The 17,744-nt window shown below is 32.0% G+C and overlaps 3 protein-coding genes, 1 long non-coding RNA gene and 1 pseudogene across 6 annotated transcripts; 1 reads left to right on the top strand and 4 right to left on the bottom strand.

The window, feature by feature from the left end:
• Nucleotides 1–649: 649 nt before the first annotated feature.
• On the bottom strand, nucleotides 650–4,065 carry LOC105677642 (cytochrome P450 6A1). Its single transcript, XM_012376396.2, has 6 exons — nucleotides 3,919–4,065; nucleotides 2,825–3,197; nucleotides 2,087–2,612; nucleotides 1,721–1,942; nucleotides 1,296–1,547; nucleotides 650–1,159 (listed from the first exon to the last, which is right to left on the bottom strand). Exons 2-6 carry the CDS (start codon nucleotides 3,158–3,160, stop codon nucleotides 984–986), a joined length of 1,512 nt encoding a protein of 503 aa, XP_012231819.1. The 5' UTR covers nucleotides 3,161–3,197; nucleotides 3,919–4,065; the 3' UTR covers nucleotides 650–983.
• LOC105677653 (probable cytochrome P450 6a17) lies at nucleotides 3,918–5,879 on the bottom strand (annotated as a pseudogene).
• A 403-nt stretch (nucleotides 5,880–6,282) lies between these two features.
• LOC136996902 (uncharacterized) lies at nucleotides 6,283–8,707 on the bottom strand. Its single transcript, XR_010889812.1, has 4 exons — nucleotides 8,570–8,707; nucleotides 8,291–8,451; nucleotides 7,747–7,991; nucleotides 6,283–7,518 (listed from the first exon to the last, which is right to left on the bottom strand). It is a non-coding gene; the product is annotated as an uncharacterized lncRNA (long non-coding RNA).
• Nucleotides 8,708–8,743: 36 nt separating this feature from the next.
• On the top strand, nucleotides 8,744–12,958 carry ALiX (programmed cell death 6-interacting protein-like protein AliX). The gene is made up of 15 exons (XM_012376392.2): nucleotides 8,744–8,954; nucleotides 9,196–9,311; nucleotides 9,557–9,684; nucleotides 9,757–10,035; nucleotides 10,109–10,210; nucleotides 10,284–10,506; nucleotides 10,590–10,713; nucleotides 10,782–10,959; nucleotides 11,045–11,206; nucleotides 11,283–11,426; nucleotides 11,498–11,713; nucleotides 11,798–11,947; nucleotides 12,024–12,168; nucleotides 12,320–12,508; nucleotides 12,571–12,958. Exons 1-15 carry the CDS (start codon nucleotides 8,749–8,751, stop codon nucleotides 12,675–12,677), a joined length of 2,469 nt encoding a protein of 822 aa, XP_012231815.1. The 5' UTR covers nucleotides 8,744–8,748; the 3' UTR covers nucleotides 12,678–12,958.
• On the bottom strand, nucleotides 12,295–17,595 carry LOC105677621 (nuclear cyclophilin protein Moca-cyp). Of its 3 annotated transcripts, XM_067353489.1 has the most exons (10): nucleotides 17,267–17,595; nucleotides 16,576–16,873; nucleotides 16,373–16,460; nucleotides 15,600–15,629; nucleotides 15,326–15,471; nucleotides 15,153–15,246; nucleotides 14,823–15,075; nucleotides 14,466–14,561; nucleotides 13,917–14,379; nucleotides 12,295–13,836 (listed from the first exon to the last, which is right to left on the bottom strand). In XM_067353489.1, the coding sequence occupies exons 2-10, from the start codon at nucleotides 16,856–16,858 to the stop codon at nucleotides 13,796–13,798; spliced, it is 1,494 nt and encodes a 497-aa protein (XP_067209590.1). In that variant the 5' UTR covers nucleotides 16,859–16,873; nucleotides 17,267–17,595; the 3' UTR covers nucleotides 12,295–13,795. The 3 variants fall into 3 exon arrangements, with proteins under 3 accessions (XP_067209590.1, XP_067209589.1, XP_067209591.1); XM_067353488.1 differs by having other exon boundaries at nucleotides 12,295–14,379; nucleotides 17,267–17,586; XM_067353490.1 differs by lacking the exons at nucleotides 16,576–16,873; nucleotides 17,267–17,595 and having other exon boundaries at nucleotides 12,295–14,379; nucleotides 15,600–15,733; nucleotides 16,373–16,462.
• Between the last annotated feature and the right edge of the window lie 149 nt (nucleotides 17,596–17,744).

The raw sequence follows: 17,744 nt of genomic DNA, 5'->3' as shown, positions 1-17,744 counted from the left end.
TAACATCTCTTGTACTCTCATATGAATTATTTTATGCATAGATACCAATATATGTCATTTTTGTCAACTTTTTAGTTTATTTTTGTTTGATAGTAAAATATATAAATATTAATAATAATTTAATTAATGAAATAAAATGAAATAAAATAAAAAATAACTAACTTTTCATTTCTTTCGGCTATAATTTATTATTTATAATTGGCTGATACAAAAAGAAATTTAGAGCTGAATAGATAATTTCCTTTTCTTGATCCTTAAACATTATAGGAACAGTGTGTTTTAATTAACAAGAATTTCCTTCATCTCTTTTTACTTGTATTTTATGGAACGTACATTGTAAAAGAATTTAAATTCTTAAGTCGTTCAATTTTAGTTATCTTCAAATGTATTCCATCTTTTGATGCTAATATGAATGTCTTAGGATAATATTCATAGGGTAACTGCGTATATATTTATTTTCATTTTCTCTTATCATAAGAAATACCATAAGCCATAAAAAATTGAATAATGTCGATTGCAATAAAATATCTATTGTTTTCTATGAAACAAAGTATAAAATTAGTGTAATTTAAAATAATTTCAAACCATTACAAATAATCTTTTATAAAAATCGGGTATAATTAAATTTATAATATTATTCATAAAAAAATAAAATACATTACTTTATTCTTCAAAAATATTTATACAACACTGATACATATAATTAAATGTAATATTTAAACTTACTAATCTAGAAAAAAATTTGTTCTATTAATTATTTTGTTTACATACCTAAAAATCAATCTGGTTTAAAGATCTAGTTTTTCACAAATAAAAATTATATCTATTACTCAAAAATCATAGATATATATAACATAATTTTGTTAATTAAAATATCTTACACTTGATAACGTCATATTGTTACAATTAACAGATATTTCTTTTATCGCTTTATACTGGCAATGTACAATACATTGTTGACGAGACTTACAAACGAATTTATACTAACCTCGTTTGATTTTAGTAATTTTTAAGTATATTCCATCTTTTGGTGCTAATAAGAATTGATGTACAGCACTACTTATATAAGGTATTTGCGTTTTCTCACAAGGTTCAACTTTGTAATTACGTAGTATTTTTATGAGACCAACTTTACTTTGATGAACAGCAAATCGAGCACCTAAAAATAAAAACCAATTATTGTATAAAAAATAACCAATTATCTTCTTATTTAATTAAAAACTTTCACACTGATACGCAAATAGAAATTATAAATGAACATTTAAACTAAATGTTTAAGAGTCATTTCAACATACCAATGCAATTCCTCGGGCCGTCGCCAAAAGGTAGATAAAATATTGGATTCCTACTTTTTGCAACTTCCTCGCTAAATCGTTCTGGGTCGAAAACCTCTGGCTCTGGATAAATATCTGGGTCGCGATGAATTGCAAGGACTGGGATAAATACGTTTTGGCCCTTTGGTACAGAAACTTTGGTATCTTCAAACGTATAACTCGATGTCGATTTTCTCATAAGATATAAGACCGGGGGATATTTTCGTAAAGTTTCTGCATATATTAACAACAATAAATGAATCATGTGAAAATATATATATATGTTGAAAAAATTATGATGATTTTCAAACTTATTGATAAAAAGAGAGAGAGAAGAGAGAGATTATATTAACACGTCGATAAAAATAAATATTTCTTTTATTTAATTTTTTCGACGCATAACGTACCTTTGAAAACTTTATCCAAGTAATTCATATTTTTAACATTATCATATATTAAATTACTGCCATGTTTTGTATACTCTTCATCAATTTCCTCGCGTAACTTATCTTGTATTTCCTGATTTAATGCTAATTCATAAAGCGCCTGACTTGTCGCTGTCGATGAGGTTTCAAAGCCGGCAAGAAAAAATACAAATGCTTGAGCAGCTATCAAATTGTCAGTCAACTCTGAAACAAAATAATTATACATTTATTTACTAAAAATATTTTATCGCACTTATAATTTGCAAATTATTTAATCATATTTAACAGTTAATATATAATTAAATAACTTTATAATATAAAATATAAAACATGCACTATGCTACTTACTGATATCGCCTAGTTTCTCCGGATGCTTTTTCAATTCACGCAGCACGTCAACGAAGTCATGTCTAACGACATTATTCTTTTCCCTGTAATCCAAGGTTTCCGTGACAACGCGTATGAAGAATGTGGTTACTTCCCTTTGCGGGAGTACATAACCGAGAAGATCATACAACTTTGGCGTATAATTTGCCAGTCTGAATCGTATGTAATTTGACCAAGATGCCGCAAATATTTTTCTTCCCATTTTGCGAAATTCACTATCTTCATTCGATATAGCATTCATTTCGATACCGAAAGCACAAGTACCAATGACATCAGTCGTATATTTGGCCATTAGTTCGCGGCATTCTATTGGCTCATTTTTGCTTACCAATTTCTCTAAATATTGTTCAAGATGACTGGCGCACTCTGTTATTAAGAAGAACATTTCCTTCAGTTTACCAGATGTAAAAACAGGCGACATACTCGTTCTTAAAGGTCGCCATCTCTTAGATTCTAAAGCAAAAAGATGTTGCGACAGCGGATCAGTCTGTAAACACAAGATAAACTTATAATCGAATAAATAAATTTATTAATTTAATATCTATATTTTATAGAAATACACAAAAGAAAGTTTTTAAAACAGATTTCGCTATTTTTTCTAATTCTTATCACTCAAAAGTAAAAAAAGAATGTAAGAGTTTTCGAAAAATGATATTGTTTATATTTTAAATATTATAAAATAGTTCAAAGCATATGTACCCTTTCATGAACAGCTAGGCCGCCTCTATCAGCAAACTTGGAGAAATCTTTAATAAGAATATCTTTAATTAAATCTGGATCTTTTACGACAAGAACAGGTGTTCTCCGAAGAAATATCCCAACAATGGACTCATTTTTGTACTCGTCATATAAATCCTTCAAATAAAAACCCAGAGCTTTATTTCCGAGCATAACATCCTTAATGTTACCAAATACTGGTAGTGGTCGCGGACCACGAACGCCGTGTGCATTCCAGAAATCGAAGGTTGATGTAAAATAATAATAAAGAGCAATAAGTACGACTCCAATGCCGCACAGTATTTCAAAAAGTCCCATTGTCCTACCGTTGTCAATTAATTATTACTGATTTTTCCTGAAAGAAAAAAACATATTTACATGTAAATATCTTTATATTGAAAAACTAAAATGTTGGATAATTTTATAAAATAAATTTCGGACGAAAACTACAGCTCATATATGGCGGTTAAGTGTATCATGATATTAAATTATCCTTCATTTAATGTTTAACACGCGCGCGTGTAATACTATTTTAAAAAATTATTTAGAATATTTGACGAACTATCATATGACTTGTTATCTGCTGATAAAACTGATTATGCAATTTTTGCTCATTTGTAATTTAAAAAAAAAAATTCATACGCATTCAACGTTAATTGGCGAGATTGACGTAATCTTAATATTTAGATGCAAATTGCTTACGATATTAGAATACAAACAAATTGTGAAGAAAACGTTGCAACTCTGTTGCGTGCGAGATGTCCTTGATGTGTAATAGTGAAGTGCCAATAGAAGTATAAACTCACAACTCACAATCAATTACAAACATATATATCGCACTTTAACGGAATACATTTTTTGTTAAATCTAATAACATTTGTTGTTTTATAATAATTTTCGTATAATACTTATCAATGTTACACAATTATTTAAAGGCATGCAGTCATCTAACGTAATTAATACATTTTCAAAGCAAAGATTTTAATAATTTAATTGTAAAATAGTCAACGACTTTCCTACTTATAAAATTATTATTTTATTATTCGAGCATAATAAATATGATGAATGCAACATACCTGATTAGGATAAAATCTAATATGCAGGACCTTAATCAAATTTGCGACGCAGCTTATACTGCTACTCTTATGCAACCTGCCTGGGCTCCATCAGAAGTAACACTACTTGCTGTAATAACGCTGAATAGCTGGATTAAATAATAGGCAGTGCTATACTGTACGAAGATGTGAACGAGAATATACATAAGCATGCGCGGTACAAACTTATTCATGATGATGTTTTCAAAATTGAAGAGTCACTTTTGCTTAATACGATTTAGTTTTATCTGCTTGTATAAATTATAAATATATTAAATTTAATATGTTGAAAAAAAATTTTGCATTTCTATCGGCCGTAATCAATTATTTACACCTGAATAATGATGTGAAAAAATTATTGCAAATTAATTTTAATTCAGAAAAATAGATTTTGCTAAAAAAATAAAAAGGATGAAGTCACTTTAGATAAATAGCAGACACTTTCTTTTCCAATACTTTGATAAATGTGGAATGAATATTTTTTCAACAAATTTTAATTGGAAGAATATTACAAATGTATAAGTTTTTAAAGTCATATTGTTGGAATTAAACAGATATTTCCGTCACAAATATTTAAACATTTTTTTAAAAACGTCATAATGTTCTAATTAAAAGATGTTTCCTCCACCTTACACAATTTTTTAGAAAGACTTACAGAAGAATTTAAACTCGTTCAATTTTAGTTACCTTTAAATGTATTCCATTTTTTGGTGCTAACAAAAACGGATGCTTAGAGCTATTTTTATAAGATATTTGTGTTTTCTCACACGTTTCAAATTTATAATTTCGTAGCAGCTTTATAAGTCACTTTAGTTTGAAAATTAGCAAATCGGATACCTAAAAAATAAATTGCATAAAAAATATCTAATTATTTGATTTAAAAAATTTTTTCCATTAATATCCGAAAAGAATTTGTAGATAGACTTTAAGAGATTTATTTCAATCTACCGATGCAATTCCTCGGGCCGTCGCCAAAAGGTAGGTAAAACATCGGATTCCTCGTTTCGTCTTCGCTAAATCTTTCTGGGCCGAAAACATCCGGCTCTGGATAAATATCTGGATCGTTATGAATTGCAATAGCCGGAATCCATACACTCTGGTCTTTTAGTATAGAAATTTTGGTACCATCAAATGTATAACTCGATATCGACTGTCTCATAAGAAATGTTACCGGAGGATATTTTCGTAAAGTTTCTACATATATTAAGAACAACAATAAATAAATCATGTGGAAATATATATATGTTAAAAAAATTATAATAATTTTCAAACTTATTGATAAAAAGAGAGAGAGAGAGAGAGAGAGATTATATTAACACGTCGATAAAAATAAATATTTCTTTTATTTACTTTTACCGACGCATAACGTACCTTTAAAAACTTTATCCAAGTAATTCATTCTCTTAATGTTATCATATATTACATTGTTGCCATGTTTTACATATTCCTCATTAATTTCTTCGCATAATTTGTCTTGCACTTGTTGATTTGATGCTAATTCATACAATGTGTGACTCATAGCTGTCGATGAAGTTTCAAAGCCGGCGATAAAAAATACATAGGCTTGACAAGCCATCAGTTAGCTCTGAAAAGCGATATACTTCTGTATTATAAATGTTATAATTTTGTAGTGACTATTGTAATTTGCAAATTATTTGATTATTTAACAGTTAATATTTAAATTATCGTTTATTTCAATGCAAAATATAACACTATTGGGATTTCTACAATTAATTATATGCACAAATTTATATAATTCAAAAAAATCCTATAATAGAAAATATAGAACTTACGATACTTACTAATATCACCTAGTTTCTCCGGATGCTTTCTCAATTCGCGCAGCGCGTCGATAAAATCATGTTTAACAATATTATTCTTTTCCCTATAATTTATAGTTTCTACGACAATGCGTATGAAAAATTTAGTAATTTCCCTTTGCGGCAGAACGTAACCAAGCATATTGTAAAACTTTGGCAGGAATGTTCTAAATCTAGATCGTATAAAATCCTTCCAATTTAGAGCAAATATTTTTTTTCCCATAACGCGAAATTCGCTATCTTCGTTCGATATAGCATTCATATCGATGCCAAAGGCACAAGTACCAATAACATCAGTCGCATACTTAGCCATCAGATCATGGCAATTTATGGGTTCCTTTCTGTTTACCATATTCTCTACATATTGCTCAAGATTATCGGCGCACTATGATATTAATAAGAACATCTCTTTTAGTTTATTAGATGTAAAAATAGGCGTCAGACTTATTCTAAAAAGTCGCCATCTTTTAGGTTCTAAAGCAAAAAGATGTTGCGACAGCAGTTCAGCCTGTAAACAATAACCAAATTAAAATCAAGTGCTCATGTGTGACATTTAGGTCTATGTATTATCGAGATATTAAATTATCTTTTATTAAAGACTTAACATGTATATTTTTAATTTGTATAATATATATATATATCTTAATTGTGAAATAAAGTTTCTTAATGCAATTAGTTAGATAATTTTACATATTTATGAAAAACACACTTGTTAATACTAGAAAAGCATCTAAAAGCATGTTATCTAATCTATTCTATTTAATCTATTACATATTCATGCATGCATGAATTTACGATTCATAATGTGACGATAGATGTCTGTTTGCAAATTTATTATTTTAATAATCAAGCACATAAATATGATAAATATATCATACCTGAATATGACAGAAGTGTAATTGCGTTTTTGTAATTGTGCTTTTAACACTACTTAACAACACTTGGACCAAATAGCTCGATACTACAGTGGTTGCTGAGATCTATGAATTGAATTAGAAGCCTTATCATCAAAAGAAAATAAGACCAAGTCATGATGAGAAAATGTAAAAATTACAAAATTTTTAGAAACATCTTTATATGCCTCTAATACAAGAAATACATGATTACATCATAAATAAATCTTTGTAGAAAGAAAGCTTAATTGATTAAATAATGTCTTTAAAACTCTCGTATAGAATATGTATTTTACATCTACATATAATAGGTCTGTCCTTTATAGCTGAACTGGCTGTATTAATTCAGAGTTTATCTTTTTCCCTCCACATTGGAAAAAAAAAGATAAACTCTAAACTAGTGCAGCCAGTTCAGCTATAAAGAACAGACCTTATATATTAGCATATGCTTCTATGTGATTAAAAAAATAAGGTTATTCATGAAAATATTTCTGTAATTAATTATCTTATTCTTTATACCTTCATCTGTTTATAAGTTAGAAAAAAAATTAATTTAATTTAACATTGAAATAAAAAATAAGTAATTTTACGTTTCTTTGGGCTATGATTAACTATGTATTGATTTTAAAAATTGTAAAATTTATATCTTGATTCCAAAGTGGTCATATCACTATTGTATAAAATAAACATGTCGATAATTGCTTGTAAAAAATAAAACGTGACTCATCCATTAAACTTGCAAATATCATCGGCTTCACTGCTTTAAATCATTTTAAAAAATCAACAGACTAATTCCACAGATGTAAAGTTTTCGTTAATGTTAGCCTCCTTAGACTTCATATTGAAAAACACTCACTTGACCTGCAAATCTAAAAAATGTTAAAGCAGATTACATATGCAAATCCATACTTATGTATATTTTATAACGATAAAGATTGTTTCAAAATTCACTGAATGGCAAAGTCCACAATGGCAAGACCAAAAACTTCTAACGTACGTCAACTATAGATTTTCAATATGGCAGTGAATGTTGAAACGCAGCCAAATTAAAAATTAATATTTTGACAAAGAAAAAAAATATTAAAAATTATACTTACATCATTTACATTCCCTGCAGAAGGTTTGAGAGGGAAAATACTTTCAAACTGCATACAATTTTTTTATTGTACAGAATAACCTGTACGCAAATAGAAGATATAACAAATCTTGCTCAGCTTCTGCCGCCAATCTATCTTCAAATTATGTTGATAGACTCTAGCGGTAGATACATGCACTCCCAAATGATAACAAATCTGTTATCCATCTGTCGGCATACTGTCACCGTTGGAAAACACTGATTTCACTGGTTGAAAAAAACGATTGTGATATTATCATCAGAGGATAATATATCTGAACACTAATTTTATTACAAAATTCAAGCTTTTTGAAATAATGCGTGAACTTAAACAATGAAGTAATTACTATAAATCTGTTAATTTTCCACATTTAAATTATTCTACCTTTCATATTCTATTATTATTTTCTTAACTCGTGCATTCAATCACATGTAAAAAAAATATTTCTGTATTTGGCAAAAGATATTGAATCTATCATTAGTTATAATAAAACAAGCACATAATCTCTTGTTCTTTTATAACAAACCTTTAAAGTATATTAGACTTGTTTCCTTTTTTTTTATCACAACTTATATACCTTGGTAAAATCAGATAACCTTGATTGAAAAATATTCCTGCAATTGCAAATGCAATTGATTTTAGGGTAAACGAGATCTCAGAGTAATAGAAGATTGGACGTGGACGAACCTAAAATCAACAATTAGTCAGTACTTACTTCTTTCCAGAACAAAACTATTATATGTACATGTTACATGCATGTGTATAATTGCAAGCAAATGTATAATTATTTATAATGATAACGCACTTTAAAATACAATGAACTTGTGTAGCTGCCTGCAATGCGGGCATAATAGAAGTATAAACAATGACGGTGAGATTGACGATTAGTAGTGAGAGGACAAAGGTGACAAGAGCGGTAAGCAACAGCAAGAGGAAACCGTATCAGACAGGCGGTGTGTAGGTTGTACGTCACTATACGTCAAAATGGCTGAGCTTATCGCGATACCTCTGAAGAAACCTTCCGATGTGGATATAACAAAACCGCTTACTAATGTCATCAAATCGACATACAACAGCCCGGGAAGTCAGAAAGACTATACGGAAGCTATCTCGGAATTCAGTAAGCTGAGAAATAACGCACTGTGGCGAGCATTCGAGAAATACGAAAGTTCCTTGCAGGTTATCTACAGGTATGAGTCATTTTTATTCGACGATTATTTCGAGCGTACTTATGTGCGACAATTACTGTGATGTCACCGACTGTCATGATCCTTTAAATCACTCAATGGACCAGATATTGCGTTTACTAATTGTACATGTCTGATGAATCGCACACTCAAATCCGCATCGGCGATACTCAGAATATAGAATATTTCGAATCCTTTCTTTTTCCTCTCCGTTTTACTCGATTACATGTGATTTTATTCGTAGCTATTACGATCAATTGTGCGCTTTGGAAGGAAAAATCCCCGCTCATGAATTGCAAATACCATTCAAGTGGAAAGATGCCTTTGATCGTACAATTTTTGGAGGAAAACTTAGCTTAAGTAAGTCTTGCAAGATGAAATATTTTTATCTTGTTTTAACTTAAATCTTACCATGAAATTTGCATTATTTGAGAATCTGCAACAAGAAAACATTACACAAGAATTTTAAATTTATCTTTTAATCTTTAAATCAAGAACTTACAATAGAATAACAGATAAGATAAAGCAGTTTAGATTTTACTTAAGTCAACAGTCAAGATATATTTATAACGATATAACGCAACTTGTAATGTTATTGTACACAGCAATCAGTACATTAGCTTATGAGAAAGTATGTGTGCTCTTCAATATCGCCGCTTTACAAAGCTCAGTGGCTGCTACACAATCGTTAGACAGCGACGAAGGGTTAAAGCTGGCAGCTAAATTATTTCAGGTTTGTTTTTATTTTCATATATTATTATTTCATATCTATTTTTGTGCGCATAATCGTTTCATTCTCTTGCAGCAATCAGCTGGAATATTTAATTATTTGAAAGGAAATGTTATGATGGCGATTCAACAAGAACCAACACCTGATATTAGCCCAGAAACGCTTGGAGCATTGAGCGCATTAATGCTTGCACAAGCACAAGAAATATTTGTGCACAAAGCGATCCACGATTCTATGAAAGATGGAATTGTTGCTAGATTAGCAGCGCAAGCAGAGGAATTGTATGCGGATGCTTTGAAACTATTTCAGAAAGAAATCTTCCGCGCATTTTGGGATAAAGAATGGGTGCCTTTGGTCAGTATATTAGAAAAATTCATCATTTTTGTATTTCCATACGGATCATTGTCATAGATAAATGTTATTACAGATAGCAGGTAAACAAGCTGGTTATCGTGCCATGGCGGAATATTATCAATCGCTTGTGTGTAAGAACAATAAATCGATCGGAGAAGAAATTGCCAGACTAGAGGTAATTGCAAGTAAATTGTCTATTATGCAAATTTATACTTCAAATATCTATAATGACACATTCATATTTTCAGCATGCCGTTGAATTGTTCAAAGCCGCACAGCAGAGATCGAATAAGCCGAGCTTATTCCAAGATTACTCCAACAAGGCGCAGAGAAATCTAACGGAGGTGAAAAAGGATAATGATTTTATATATCACGAAAGGATTCCAGACATGAAGAATGTAGCAGCTATAGGAAAAGCTAATGTAGCTAAATTACTCCCGCTTCCTGAAACGTTCAGTTCTGATTTTAAAGGTTTCCCATTTTTTATGAATTTTTTTATGAGAAAAGGAAGGTTTTTTCTTCCAAATATTAAATATGTTATTGTGTGTTTATAGATTTGTTTGTCGAACTGTTGCCTGTCACTATACACCATGCATTGTCGTCCTACGAGAATCGTCGTAATGAACTTGTCAATTACGAAGTCTCCAATCTTCGTGAAATGACGCAACTTTTAAACAGGTAAAATATACATAAAAGAGCATAATTTATCATTGAAGTTCTATATTAAATTTCTTTATTATACGCAGCGTTTTGGCAAGCTTGAATCTACCTGCAGCTATCGAAGATACAAGTGGAACAGAAATACCTCAGTCGCTATTGGATAAAGCTCTTTACGTGCGAGATGCAGGTGGAATAAGTGCTTTGGAAACATCCATGATAGAACTGCCAGATTTATTGCAACGTAATAAAGAGCTTTTGGACGAGGTAAAAATATTGAATATCTTTTTTGAACCTTAGACTGTTATATAATATTTTGTATTATATACTATTATATAATATATATTTATAGTCTGAGAGAATGCTGCAAGAAGAGCGTGATTCTGATAACCAGCTAAGAGAGCAATTCAAAGAACGCTGGAAGCGGACACCTAGTGCTCGATTGACAGAACAATTTACCAGCAATTTACAAAAATATCGTGAAATTATTAACAACGCAGTTTCTGCAGATAAGGTAAAGATATTTTGAAAAAAAAAAAGAACTATTAATCTGCATTTTTATGAATATTCTAATATACCCACGTACACAGGTGGTTCGTGAAAAATACGAAAACCATAAAGAAGGAATGGAAATCTTAAGTTTGGATGAAGATGAACTCGCTAGAGCTGTTCCGAAAGGTTCGGCTGTTCAAGAAAGTAGCGTCGTTAGGCAGCTCAGAAAATTAATGGATGATGTAAGTGGAAAACACAAGAACGATACAACAAATGTATTCGTGTGCATTTTAACTAGAATATGTTTTTTTAGGTAGAAGCATTGAAAGCTGAACGAGATGTTATCGAGAGTGAATTCAAATCCGCCACCAATGACATGAAAGCGACATTTCTCTCGGCACTTGCCAAAGATGGTGCGGTCGATGAACCAAATTTATCTGTCGAGAGCTTGGGAAAGTGTTACGGGCCCTTGCAGAAACAAGTGCGAGAAAGTATAGCGCGTCAAGAAAAATTAGTTGCTGAAATACAGGTATGAGACTTTTGTAAGAGAGACTATTATTTTTATAAAGAGCAAGTGGAGGAAGAGATTTAAAGATTTGATTGATACTTTCAGAACTGCCACACGGAATTTACAAACGAACAGGCTGGTACTGGCAGTGCGCGCGAAACGATACTCTGCAAACTAGCCTCCGCTTACGACGCATTTAAAGAGCTGAAAAATAACTTAACAGAAGGGGCTAAGTTTTACAACGATTTAACGCAGGTATATTTAAATTTAACAACTTGTTAACCTTTTTTCGTTGTTGGCCATCGTTGAAACGAATTATTCCTCTCGACAGTTACTGGTGGTCTTCCAAAACAAGATATCCGACTTCTGCTTCGCTCGTAAAACTGAAAAGGAAGAATTATTGAAAGATCTAACAACGAACCTGAGTCACAGCGGTCCCGCTGCAACGCCGAACATTCCGTCACATCACAGCAGCGGTACGAATCCAACATTAATCGGTTTCGTTAACATTTCTTCCGATCGTCCAACGAGATCAATCGAAGCGATCGTCTGTTAAGCTAATTTGAGAGAATGCTTGTCGTGTGCGGAATGATTTGCAGACATAAATATCAAAGTCTTTATTTAAAGGACCATCCGGTACAAACCAGCCGGCGGAAGCCGCCGCGACATCGCCGCCGCTGCCCTATCCCATGCAACATCAAGGTAACATGCCTATGCCTTATGCTACTGCGCCAGGAACACCGTATCCAGCGTATGTTCCTCCACCGATGCCGGCGACGTATAATCCGTATGCTACGATGCCGTATCCTCCGCAAGGTAATAGATTTTTCTTTACACAATACATTCGAAAGATATATCTTGCGACTCGTGGTCTCTAGGTGGATACAATCCGTACCAGCCTATGCCTCAAGTTCCGTATGGAGGCTACGCGACATTACCACGTTACGGCGGCGCTCAACCACCGCACGGTCAACACCCATGGTGAACGATACCAGGCGAAACAGCTACAGCGCGCGTGTGACTTTGCGCCGGATCTGCAGATCGCATGTTAATTAAAATAATATTTTATACACAAATTTTAAAAGCCTGCAATTATTCAATATTCAGAAATGTTGTGTATAATCCGAGAAAATTCACGTTTACTAATCGTTAATATGTATCACCGCAATGTGAAATCTAGTAGATTGATCGTTGGTATTTGTTAAGCTTTAATCCGCTTTGCGTAGGGAGCTTATTATCAATTTATAAATATATTTTGTAAAATAAGCCGAGAGAGTGTATATATAAATTATTTCCACTATAAATCCCTGGAATGTTACGAAGTCTTGCAATTCGTTATATTCATGCTTATTGATATCACTTATCTTTATTTCTAAGCATCATGTTACTGTTATCAATGAATCAATTCATACAATGGAATTCAATACATTAGATAGCGTCGTTGGATTAGAAAAAAATTCTTCTCGCTAACAGATAACAATTGTTACGGATATTCGCATAAATAGGGGTACAAGCAATTTATTTATTACAACTTTATATGAGCTCTGTATATAAAATATTACTTGAAGAATAATTTTTTGACCATTGATTTTTTTTCATCACTAATTCAAGATCCAATTCGGTCGTAACCTAGCTAGTTATGTAAAATAGAATGATTTGAAATCTGAAAAGAATATTAGAAATGTTCAAGAGAAAAATATTTCAAGAATCTTGTTTAAGCAACATCCAACATTCGATTCAACACGAATAGTTTCAGTAAAGAGGTAGAGCAAATTTGAAGTATAAATACTCCCATATATAAGAGTGTTCGAATGTAAATCTCTTATTATACATTTCAATGATAGAACATGTGCACTAATCACAAATAAGTGATCGAAAAGAAGTAACTACCGTTTCCAGCATTGCCATAGCCATAAATTCACAAATTAATAACACGTGATTTTATCGATAGCATAATAGTATAATTTTTCTCGTGCTCGAGAGTGAACGATGGAAAGAAAGAACGTGAGAGATTAATCTTTGGAGTGTTGGCTGCTAGAGCTGCTTGATCGCGAGCGGCGCTTAAACTTCGGCTGGCTCGAATCAGATATGTTGTCGTTTCTCTTATTCTTGTTTTTTTCGTAGCGGGAGTTGATTTCGTTGTCCTGGTGGGAATTAGAGTTATTCACACGTCTGTCGTTGCGCTTGTCATAGTGCCTGTAATTATCTCTTCCGTATCGATTACCTCTGTAAGAGTCTCGTCGACGGGGAGAATAATTTCTCCGATTTCTTCTGTCACGATCGTAGTCTCTCTCTCTAGATCGTCGGCGATCCCTCGATCGAGAGCGTCCACGTCTCCTGCTCCTGTCTCTTGAATTACGCCGGGAATTTCTATCATTGTAGGATCGATTGGTGTCACGTCTGAATGATCTCTCGTTTTTACTGTGCTTCATGTCATCTTTGTTCGGCGTAACAACGTCACTCCCTTCTATATTTCTTTTCGCATTATCATCCTGTACTTTATTCATAGCTGCTGTCTCATCTGTCTGATCGTTTTCTTTGTTCTCCAGTAACTCCGTCGTGTATATATTATCTAGATTATCTGGCACTTGATTGTTATCATCAGAATTATCTCCAAACTTTTTGACTTTGTCATCGTCGCGTTGTTTGAACTCTTCTTCCTTCTTGAGACGTTCTTTTTCTATTTTCTGTAATATAAAATCGCAGTACATATACAAGCGAGGAATAACAATATTTATGTCATGTCATGTCTTAACACGTGTATACGACATACCTGAAATTCGTGCAATTTAATAGTACGGTTTTGAGCTTGCTTCCAATGAGGTGGTGTTACACTTCTGGAACGACTCCGAGAAGGAGTATGATATCTCTAGAAAGTTATGTAAAATATATATTTGCAATTAAATTCGTAATGCAATAAATACGACAAACCAGGAATAAAATTCAATATTTCTGCCTTATTGTTCATTCAATATATATGATTAATGCATTAAACAGCCGGTTATAAGACAGTAGTACGTATATTGCTGTTCGCAAAGATCAGAATAAGTCAGCCGTACAATACGACTTGAGGTTCAGATTTTTGTGAACAGTATGATATATTTTTTGTAACATTGGTGTAATCACTTACAAATATTCCTCTACCCTTAAAAATACGACCAGTCTTCCGATGAGATCGTATACGATCTCTTCCGTAATGCTGTCTAAATTCCTTTTGATTTGCATTATTAGTCGATCCTGCTCTATATAAAAATTTGTTTGCTGGTACTTCCGGAATTTCATCGGGATCAATTTTGGTAACAGACACTAGCGGATGAGGTTGTCCGCTGTCCTCTTCGTTAGAATCTCGTATTTCGCCGTCTTCCGACCTCGTTCTTTTTTTGCTGGATCAATACATTGGAATTGCATTACGTAATTTATAAATATTCGTAAAAACTTGTATTCTTATTTGCCGATGTACCTCTTCTTGCTCTTCTTTTTCTTCTTTGCCTTGTCGGTGTAAGAATCAGAGTCGGAATCCGCTGAACTACTTTGTTTTGCTTCTCGTTTTTTCGCTGTGAATATAAATATAGTGATGTGTTTACCGGAAAATTATGACTTTCGATTTATATTTGTAACAGATAGCAATTATACCTTTATTTTTGATCTTCAAAACCAATTCGCCACAGTTTACAACCTTGGCATCTTGCAATGGACGTGACATACGGTCTACGGGGAGTCCTTCAATATGTGTAACGATTTCTTGCCCAGACACTACTTCTCCAAAAACCACATGGACACTAAAAACAAAATAAAAAATTTTATATAGTTAAATAGACTTATATAGTTAAACTTTTGAACCAACTGGACTCAAGTCGTGTAATATATGTTAAAAATATCCTAAAATATATATGGAATATATACTTACTTGTCGAGGTGAGGCGCTGGTTGTGTTGTACTACAACAACAAAATATGATTAAGGGGATGAGAGATGAACAGAAAGAGCCAGCTTTCATTGGTCATTGTGTTGTAGTAGTGGTGTGCAGACCCTTCCCTCACGACTACACAAAAACATCGCTAAGTTATTCATTCCTTCAGAATTACTCTATTCCTATGTTTTTTTTTTTTCAATATCCACTGTGAGTTCGTGCGCTGCATAAATATTGCAGGAACAAAAGCGTGGAGTCATGTTGAATTAAAACTCGCTGGCTTTTACTATGCATTTAAATATGCTAATCTCAAATATAGAAAATAATACAATCGCTATTATTACGAGTTTATCTTTGTATTGATATCGCATTTGATATCTTTGTACCACTTGATTTTTATTCCACATTTTATTTGTTAAGAACTTGAATATGCTCGTGATCAATTATTAAGATATTAAGATTATATTGATTTTACCCTTGATTCACAAATACCTAGCTATTAATGGAGGAGACATAATTTCAGAAAATTTATGCATATTTTAATAAAAAATGCATAATAACCACGTAATATCTTGTTTAAGGTTGTTAAGGTGCCTGCAAGGTTCGCTACATACATAAACAGACATAATATCGTGCAATAATAAATTATACTTTGTAATTTTTGTAATATTAGTTCATACTATAATATAATAAGTTCACAGATTATAAATTTAAATAATGCAACCAATTAAAAAAAAATAATATGTTTAAATATTATTTCAAAGTACTTACATAAAAAACTGTGATCCATTAGTATCTCTACCACGATTTGCCATTGATAATAAAAATGGCTTATTATGTTTCATAATAAAGTTTTCATCTATAAAAATTGCAATTCTTAAATAGTAATCAAAAACTATGCTATAATCCTCAATTGTATTCTTTGTAAATTCATACACTAAATCAAATTTATAATATTAAAATGATAAAATTACCTGCAAATGTCCCGCCATAAATTGATTCGCCACCTGTTCCATTACCTACTGAAAAATCTCCACCTTGAATCATAAAATCCTTTACAACTCTATGAAATACAATGCCTTTATAATGCAATGGTTTGCTTGTTGTTTTTCCAAGTCCCTTTTCTCCAGTACACAAAGAGCGAAAGTTTTCGCATGTTATAGGACAGACATCCGAGAAAAGCTCAAAGACTACTCTGCCCATGGGCAGTCCACCCACTTCGATGTCGAAGAATGCTCTTGCATTAACATTAGCCATGATTGAAAGATATACCTATAAATATTTATACGTTTGATGAAATAAATATCTAAAAAAATGCTTGAAGAAATTAATATGTAATAAAATGTTATAATTTTACAATTTTATCAATACATCAATAATATTCTCATATATATACATCAATGCAACGCGTTTCTTATTGTATTAATAAAAAAATTGAGTAAAATGGACAAATAGGTTATAATTAATGCAGCACTCAGATTTGTGCAACTTCGCAATTCTGTCTCGTCTGTTAAAGATATCTTACATCTATTCTATTGAACTATTTAATAAGAGCGATAAAGATAATAATTTGAAAAAACAGTAACTATTGATTATATACACCTATAGCAATTTCGGGTTAATAGGATGAAGGTTAAAAGTTCGCAGAAATCGTTGCGTACTTACCTGATGCCAATAGTTATTGGAAATACTTGAATTTCGTTGAAACGCGTAACTTTATCAAGTTTATAGAATATATTTAACGTTGTTAGTTATTGTGATACATGCATTTCTCCATTTTGATGAGATATCAGCAATATTTAATCAATTACAACGCAATGCAATGCTACGTGTTGAAAATCTTTTCACGAAAAACCATGAAAGACGCAATAACGATAGATTCGGCATCGATATAGAATCACTTTTACCTGCAAAAGCTACAGTAGCCAATCATTTTCTGATACAGATTTAGTAAATTTTGGAAAAACGGAAAGCTGATTGGCAACAGCATTGTCGCGTCGTGTGAAAAAAGTATAAATCATGGTGCATAAATTATCTAGATACGACGCGTTTATACGTGGAGCGAAAGCAACACGCCGCTGATTACTTACAGCGTTTTCGATTATACAGATTTTGATCGACCCAGGGTTGATCAATCACTACT

Source organism: Linepithema humile, chromosome 4 (assembly GCF_040581485.1).
Source record: "Linepithema humile isolate Giens D197 chromosome 4, Lhum_UNIL_v1.0, whole genome shotgun sequence".
NCBI classification, from domain to species: domain Eukaryota; kingdom Metazoa; phylum Arthropoda; class Insecta; order Hymenoptera; family Formicidae; genus Linepithema; species Linepithema humile.
This window is presented reverse-complemented; position numbering and strand designations above follow the sequence as displayed.

Coding starts and splice junctions, on each gene's coding strand:
- ALiX (XM_012376392.2), top strand. CDS start 8,749: ATGGCTGAGCTTATCGCGATACCTCTGAAGAAACCTTCCGATGTGGAT. Junction 10,036..10,108: donor ATAAAGAATGGGTGCCTTTG/GTCAGTATATTA, acceptor ATGTTATTACAG/ATAGCAGGTAAACAAGCTGG. Junction 11,207..11,282: donor ACGCAGTTTCTGCAGATAAG/GTAAAGATATTT, acceptor CCACGTACACAG/GTGGTTCGTGAAAAATACGA.
- LOC105677621 (XM_067353488.1), bottom strand. CDS start 16,858: ATGGCTAATGTTAATGCAAGAGCATTCTTCGACATCGAAGTGGGTGGA. Junction 15,472..15,599: donor CCAGCGCCTCACCTCGACAA/GTAAGTATATAT, acceptor TTTTGTTTTTAG/TGTCCATGTGGTTTTTGGAG. Junction 15,076..15,152: donor AAAAAGAAGAGCAAGAAGAG/GTACATCGGCAA, acceptor GTATTGATCCAG/CAAAAAAAGAACGAGGTCGG.
- LOC105677642 (XM_012376396.2), bottom strand. CDS start 3,160: ATGGGACTTTTTGAAATACTGTGCGGCATTGGAGTCGTACTTATTGCT. Junction 1,943..2,086: donor GGAGAAACTAGGCGATATCA/GTAAGTAGCATA, acceptor ATTTTGTTTCAG/AGTTGACTGACAATTTGATA. Junction 1,160..1,295: donor CGGCCCGAGGAATTGCATTG/GTATGTTGAAAT, acceptor TTTTATTTTTAG/GTGCTCGATTTGCTGTTCAT.